The 7,898-nt window shown below is 50.6% G+C and overlaps 1 protein-coding gene across 1 annotated transcript; it reads left to right on the top strand.

Annotated features, from left to right (window-relative positions):
• Window positions 1-2,885: 2,885 nt before the first annotated feature.
• On the top strand, window positions 2,886-3,706 carry LOC123124980 (glycine-rich protein DOT1-like). The gene has a single exon (XM_044545525.1). It carries the CDS (start codon window positions 2,950-2,952, stop codon window positions 3,379-3,381), a length of 432 nt encoding a protein of 143 aa, XP_044401460.1. The 5' UTR covers window positions 2,886-2,949; the 3' UTR covers window positions 3,382-3,706.
• Window positions 3,707-7,898: the final 4,192 nt, after the last annotated feature.

Consider the following 7,898-nt stretch of genomic DNA (forward strand, 5'->3'; position numbering starts at 1 on the left):
GAGCCACGTACGCCCCCGGTGGATGCCATGGCCACGGCCACTGCCATGGGCATGGAGGAGGAGGTGGTGGCGGCGGCGGCGGAGGAGGTGGTGGCGGTGGCGGCGGCTGCGGCGGCGGCGGAGGTGGTGGTGGTGGCGGCGGTGGCTGCGGCGGCTGCTAAAGTTCTGGTTGAGTCATTCGGTCTTGTGGTGGCATGCATGCACGGCGTATTAATGGCAGCATGCATGCGTGGTTATCTTAGTTGAGTCAGTCTAGTCATGTTAGCTTCAGGATCATGTATAACGAACGACCATGGTGTTCTTTTAGCGTACAACCATTGTGCTCGTTAGCTGCGGAGTCGTGTTTCGGACTTTCCGTTAGTTATTAGTTAGTCTTGCTAGATTGCATCGTGGTGTTATTTGTTGTCCAGAAAACCAGGAATGTCTTTTTCGCTGTACTTACCCAACACTTCAGTTTATTTGATTTGAATCTGCTATCTCCTTACTCCCTCGCTCATGCCCCTCGCCGCTGCCTGCTACGGCGCGGCGGCCACTAGCCAACGTCCTTCCTTGCTGCCCGCTCGGGCACCGGCGCCACCCCACGCGCACCATGGGCCGCACCCACCCCTCCTGCTGCTCGGCTGGACAGTGCCGGATGGGGAACCCCGCATCAGTGCCAGATCTGGATCCCGTGTATCCTGCTTCGGGGAGAGAGCTCCAGCGCGGCTCCCTCCCTAGACACGCCGGATCTGCCAGGCCCCAGTTGGGACAACAACGGCTTAAATCCATCGTCATTGTGCCTTCCCCTCCTGCCCAAGATTTCGTCTTCAGGAATGGACAGTCAGTGGACGAAGGTTTCGTCCCGGAAGAACATGCGCTCCGGCTTAGATCCAGTTGTCCGTAGCGCGCACCTGCAGGCGCAAGGCTCTGGCTAGTTCGGCCCTTCCCATGCTGATCCAGGGCGCGAGGCCTTCTTAAGGCGCTTCGATGGCATCTGTCTTTGACGCCTCAACTCTCGCCACCTTCGAAAGAACGCAAAGACCCCCTTTTGCTGCATAATATGCAAGCTTCATGGCCACTTCGGCAAGGAATGCCCTCAAAATCCCGGAACAAGGGTAGAGGAGGTAGTGCCAAAGATAAGACTAGGTCCTCGGCTACCGGTACTCTCGATGCAAGATCATCTCCGATAGCCTACTCCACCTCCACCGCGTACTCCGCCTCCTGCCGCCATATGGCCACTGCGGTCCGTTTCTCTCAAACCGACCCATTGCACCGCCCCCACTCCATCGACAAGGTGGTTGTCTCCTCCCCGCCATGGACCACGAGGTGTTTGCCTTCGCCACCACGAGGTCACGCTCTCGGCCATGGGCGACAGGGGGACAACAACCCCCCTGATTATGGGGCGCGCTCTGGAGAAGCAGCTAAACGTATCACCTCACCTGCTACTGGTCACGACGCACCACCTGGAGGACTACTTCGTCCAATTCGACCTGTCGACGCTCCGTGACAACGTCGTAGCAAAGGGCTTCGTCATGGTGGACGACGTGCACTTCAACATCATGCCTTGGCACGAGAATGACCACACGACAGTCCATAAGTTCTCGCTCCACGTTTACGTCGTCATTGAGAAGATGCCCATGGAGTTCTGGTCAATGGAGGGGGCAGAGGAGGCTCTCGGGGACCTCTGCGGCGGCGACAACGCGACCACACAAAGACATTCGCATGCTAGTTGTGGATATGGGATGTCGCCCACATCCCAACCAAGCGCACACTCTGGGTGATGAAGCGCGATGCAGGATGCATCGAGGAGATGATTGGTTACTCGCCGCCGGACCGCAAGGTCTCGCCGCCCCCCAGGTTCATACGGGAGTGCAACATAAATCCCTGAGTAGCAAACACTACGTGCATGGTTCCTTTTTTTTTTGCTTGCTAGGTTAATTCTTTATGCTCTAGCTTTTGTAAGATAGCTGGAGCATTTACTATATTAATTTTCAGTCGTAAAGGTGCCCGTTGCTCTTATAACCAACTGTAAAGGTGCCAGCTGTTTAGTGGTATGATTTAGAACCAGACACACGCTCCAGTTAACAGCCACGTAGGGCCGTGTTACGTTTTGTACTTACTCACGTGGATGTAGCTAATTTTTTCGCAAATAACAGTCTTAAGTGTAGTCAGCTCGTTCTCTGTTCTGCCACACCATACAAATTTCATAATCTGCCGTGAAGAAAAGAAGTAGCAACGGAACTAGGTCTCAGATTTAGCTAAGTCTCGGTCAAGTGACATAACATATAAGAGAGAAAAAAACTAAAAATAATAATTACACGAATCTTAATGTATGATCTCAGAGATATATGTCACGGGCCTAACACTCTCTTAGATAGATCCGAGCTCAGATACAAATGGATACAGAAATCTCGGCAGCAAGAAGGAGGATTCGAGAGGAGAGCCTAGAGGTGGGAGAGGGGATTCACCACAGGCGGCCGGGTCAAGGGTTCTGATCTTTCTCGATGCCTAACACTCTCTCTTGCGAGCTACATATACATCTGCTCACTTAGTCCAGGTCGGCCCAGTGTAGCGTGAGTTGGGCTGGGCCAACCATCTGGGCCGGCTGGGCTCCACTTGAGTCTTCTGGGCTTCGCGGTCTTCACCTGTTTTCATGACAATATAGCATCAACTGAGACTTCGTTTATTAGCAATGGACTGTTCAGGATGTGATCAAATCGAACTGAAAACGAGGTCATCCGATGCCTTATCTTAACAAGACAGTGTAGGCCTTAACAAGAAGATGAGCCCTAATCCCAACGGAATTCCTTATCCAGTCTCTAGTCTGTCGGTGATTAGTTGAGATTAGTTTCTCCGATCCGCATCCACGGGCATCTCATATGCCTATATATACGCTCTCATGCTGGTAGTACATCCGAAGTTTCGCTACGTACACATTGTTCTGATCTGTTCAACTCTCTTCCATTCACGATGGCGAGAGCACTCCTGGAGTCCTCGGGCGGCGCGGCGGCAGCGGCGTGGGGCTTCCTGCCGCCGTGGCTCGCGGCGCTCGGCATGGTCGTGGCGTCGGTCTGGGTCGTCTCGTTCGCGGTGTTCCTCTGCGGCCGCAGCAGCTCGCACGACGACGTCGACGTCCCCAAGAGGAAGCCCGCCGCTGCTGCCACGGTGGCCAGGGCTAGCAGGCCGGCGAGCGTCGCGCCCACCAAGGTGAGGTCGTCGAGGTCCGGGAGCTCGGCGGTCGGCACGACGGGGTGGCACGGAGCCGCGTACGCCTCCGGTGGATGCCATGGCCACGGACACGGCCACGGGGGCGGCGGTGGTGGCGGCGGCTGCGGTGGCGGCGGAGGAGGAGGAGGTGGTGGTGGCGGTGGCTGCGGCGGCGGCGGCGGCGGAGGCTGCTAAGTTGGCGGGTTGATTCATTCGGTCTTGTGTTGGCATGCATGCACGGCGTATTAATGGCTGCATGCATGCGTGGTCATCTTCGTTAAGTCAGTCTAGTGATGTTAATTTCAAGATTATGTGTGTTACGACCATGGTGTTCTTTTTGGCGATACAACCATCGTGTTGGTTAGCTGCGGATTAGTGTTTCTATTAGTACGTCTTCCTAGATTATCTCCATCGGAGAGTTATTTGTTCCTGATTTTCTTATTTCAGTGCCTCGAATGTTGACGACGAAATGTAATTCAACAAATGTGTTTGTTGTTATGAATGTTTTTTGTTGCGTGAATGGTATCTTCGCGGTAGTTGGCCAAGATTCTAGTTTATTTGAATCTTCTACTATAATCTAGGAGAACCAAAGTCTTCATGAAGAATAGGCTAGCCCATCTTTTAAAGTGAGATTGACTACCGAAACCAAGCAGAAGTGACCTTGTCAAATGTGTTTGGCGTGCACCGGGTTATCTCAAATCAAACACACCCTGAAACTCTAGAACAACGGTGTTAAGGTGTTCTTTTTGTTAGCATACCGTTCAACTTAGAAATGTTTGACCTATTAAAAATGCTAAAAGGACTTGTATTTTGGATTGGAAAAGTGCTAGTCATTTTCTTCTTGCCCGGGGGTATCTCACCACCTCTTTTGTAAGCCCTCACAACTGAATATGGCCATTGATTTGATTAACTTCTAGCTCCATCACTAGCAATACGGGATATATAAATCGATACATTCTTTGTGGGTTAAATGTTGAACCTTTTATCTAACCTTTGTCAAGCTAAAGTTTTCGTAGATTAACCATTGCTGTTCTGTAAATTATTATACAAAAAGGTCGAGTGCTATGGCAGAGCAATATTTTTACTCCGCTCCAAACATATTATTCTAGCTTGCACATCTTTTTTTCTATGGTGTGTTCGGTTGAGGAAATGAGGTGGAATGTGAATGAATGCTTCAAATTTTGGGAATATTTAGGTGTTTGGTTATGGTAGTACAATTGAACAAGTTCGTATTGGGCGAGTTGTTTCTCTCGAAAGTTCTTATGAAAAGGTATTGCAAAGAACTTTTCAGAGAAATGACCGTACATGGTTGTATGGATTGGAATGAACATCAATTAGGTGTTTTTGGATGACTTGTATAGTTGTATGCATTGAATATTGATACCTTATGAAAACGACATTGTAAAGTTTCTGATATGTAATATCGTATATTTGTTACGCTTGTGAGTGTACATTATCAATTGTTTTTGTGCTGCAAATGCAAATAGAACGCCGCTGAACATTTGAATAACATGTTGCTAAGAACACAAAGAGCTATGATGATTGAGACTATACACCATATACATATAAGAGGTAATCTCATCATTCATGTGCAACACATGGGCTAAGATATGTTCCATTTCATCTCTCCAACCAAACGCTAAAACAAACCATTTAAATCCCTTATACCGACTCCAACCAAACACAAGCATGTGGTACCAAGCCGGTATGCCTTGAATGGAAAGTCATGGTTCCATTCCAACTTGGTATTGGTTCCGTTCTTGCATCTAGGGAGTCAAAAAATGGAATGGAATAATTTCGCTTTGGTGTTAGGCTAGAGAGATGGAATCGGGCGAATTTGATTCAGATCACCTATAGGAATGGTGAGTTTACCCCCATATACACATGATGGGTAATCTGGACAAGTATAGTTCTTTGCATTTTGTGGAAACATGTTATTCAAATTTTCCACAACATTTCATTTGTATTTGTAGCATAACATGTTTTTCAATACCTTTTCATAAGATAGTAGTAATGAGCATATACAACACACGTCACCCAAAACCAACCAAGTTCATTATAGCCCATACAATCATGAATTGGTGCAACATACAGAGAGAATCTTTACAAAGCTTGTGTTTGGATCGGTTGGATCACCCACTTCTTCCTCGGTGCCGATGCCAGTGGTTTTGATGTAGTTTGCAATGTACATATTTCACTTGAGTTACCCGCTCAATTTCAACTAACAATGCATGAGGACGAAGTTTCTCTTCTCCACCTTCAAGAAGAAGTTGCACACACGGAAGGGCTGCAAATAAAAACATTGTTAACAAGTCGTATATCCGGCCAATTGACCAACACATAGAGCATATTTGGCCAAATCACCAACACATATAACAACTTGCTTTCTCGGTGATTTGCGCACCACTTGGCCACCGACCGATTAGTTGTTTCAAATAGCCGCAATACTTGCTCATGATTGTTGAGCAAATGTTTGCAGATGAGTTAGTCGCCATAGGGCTCGAACTTCTTGTGCTCATGGAACCAAGTACTAATGTTGGCCCCAAATGTTGTGCGCTTTCATTCTTCATGGACCAGACCGATGCTAATGGCCAACCACGCATCGCACAACAACTCGTCCTCCCGCATGTTGAAGCTTTCTCCTCTACCCTCTTCTTTGGAGCGGCCGCAAATTCGTCTGGATCAAGGTCGTCGTCGTCGTTGTCCTGCTCCGACTGGCGGTGTACGTGCCAGGCTGCTGGGTGTGCACATCCGGATCCGAGTCATCCACATGCCCGTTCTCGAAGCCCTTCGCCTCCCCCTCCGTCGTGCATCATGTCCATCGATCATCTCCTTGTCCGTGTTGTCGTACAAGGCTCGCCCAGTTGGGACATACCCCTAACAGAGAGCAGGCACCGAGCTGCTCCACGGCCGGCGTTCCTGACCGGACATGTTGTGGCGATGGAGACTTGAAGAAAAGGAACGGTGCCACGTTGGCGTCGACACAATAAGGCACGTGCCAGAAGGCGGATGCTGAGGACTATCTGCCGAGCTGCTGGGAGGCGTAGAAGTAGGGAGGCTTGTATTGTCTTGGCCATGACGACGTGTGCATGGATGGCGACGGCGGCAAGGCCCGCGTCCCAGGCCTCAACCGCCCCCTGCACCTCGTCCGCCGCCACGCCTGCTTCCCCTCTTTTTGAGCAAGGCCTCCTTTGCTTTCCTTTTGAGGCAGTGGGCTTGCGGTGTCACTGAGTTGATTTTTTGGGCGGCCGCCTTCGTCGGACTCCCACCTCCGCCGTCTCCAGCAGTTTTTCATATGGGTCCATGCGACGGGGGCGAAAAAGGGCGAAAATTGAGGTGGAGAGGGGCGAGATGATAGCTAAGAGGGCTGAGAAAGGAAGGTTTTAAGGATCGGCTTTGGAAATGCTCTAATGTTACGATATGGTTCCACCTTCCACATCTAGAATAGAAAGTCTCCTCCGTGGTGGAACCAACTCGTTCCATTCTACGCTCCAACCAAACACGCGGATGACTGTCAAATGTGGAACCGACACCTCACATTTCACCACATGGGCTCAACCAAACACGGACCTGATTTGTCAATCAAGCACACCCTTAACCAGGAAGAACATATGAACGTGGACCATCTGTGTTTCTGTACATAGTCCTTCTTATATAGAATTATAAAAATTGCTGTGAGGATTTCTCTACTGCTTTCGCCAAAAAGAAGAATGTGCGTTTCGCCGGCGTCTCACCTCCACTTTTTCTCCTGTTCGAGGTTTTCCGTCCCCCAAGCTTCTCCAGCTGCCTCCCCGTGTTTGATTTTGCCTTTCTCAGGAGAGAATTCGGTGCACCTGCGGAGGGAGACGGACGGCAGCCGGTCAAGGTTGAGGACCGGCGCGAGAAAGTCCAGCCCGCTGGCTGCTGCCGGGCCGATGACCACACTCTCCTCACACAGTCGCGCTCCGTGACAAGCCTTCCGTGACGGCCGCTGCAATGCCATGCGCAAAAACAACCATTCATCTCCCTTGCTTAATTGTTAAGTAAACGGCGCTGATCGCCATCGTTTCACGAGCAAGTAAACCAAAACTAAAACTAGCGCGACGACGACGTCAAAAAAGGACCATCTTTTAAGAGGAACGTACAGTAGTATATATTTTTAGAAGTACCACAGATTATATAGAAGGCAGTAATTTCTTTATATTAGAGGTTAATAATAATCCGGTGGCACGCGGTATGTCAGGTCGGTTAGAGCATCTCTAGCAGACCCCGTATAACGCGCGAACCCGCATAATTCCAGCAAGTATACAGGCTCGGCCCAATTTTCTGGCCAGAACAGAACCCGTATACTCGTCCGGACTGTAATTTTTTTCGCGGCCCGCAAACCTTACCCCTGAAGCCGTATAACTAAGAGTTTGCGGGGCAGATACGGGTCGAAACCATATCCCTCCGCTGCCGCGTTTCCCCGCGATTCCCCACTCTCCTCGTCGCATTTCTCGCCGCCGGTGAGCTCAGTTCCGCCTCCAGACGCCGTGTGGAGCCGTATGTGGAGCTCCGACCGCAGCTCTGGCGGGGGCGACGACCCCGAGCGCCAGCGGTGTGTCCGCGCGGACGACGTGAGGAAGCGCGCGGCCAAGAAGTACACCAATCAAGGCCTCCAGCCGCCGGTGTCGCTCCTCCGTCGCGAGACGGAGGAGTACGACCGCCGGCACGGGCGGACGCCCTCCTCGGCC

Source organism: Triticum aestivum, chromosome 5D (genome assembly GCF_018294505.1).
Source record: "Triticum aestivum cultivar Chinese Spring chromosome 5D, IWGSC CS RefSeq v2.1, whole genome shotgun sequence".
Lineage (NCBI taxonomy): Eukaryota > Viridiplantae > Streptophyta > Magnoliopsida > Poales > Poaceae > Triticum > Triticum aestivum.

Bases quoted from the DNA above. Each gene is read 5' to 3' on its own strand.
- LOC123124980 (XM_044545525.1), top strand. From the start codon at position 2,950: ATGGCGAGAGCACTCCTGGAGTCCTCGGGCGGCGCGGCGGCAGCGGCG.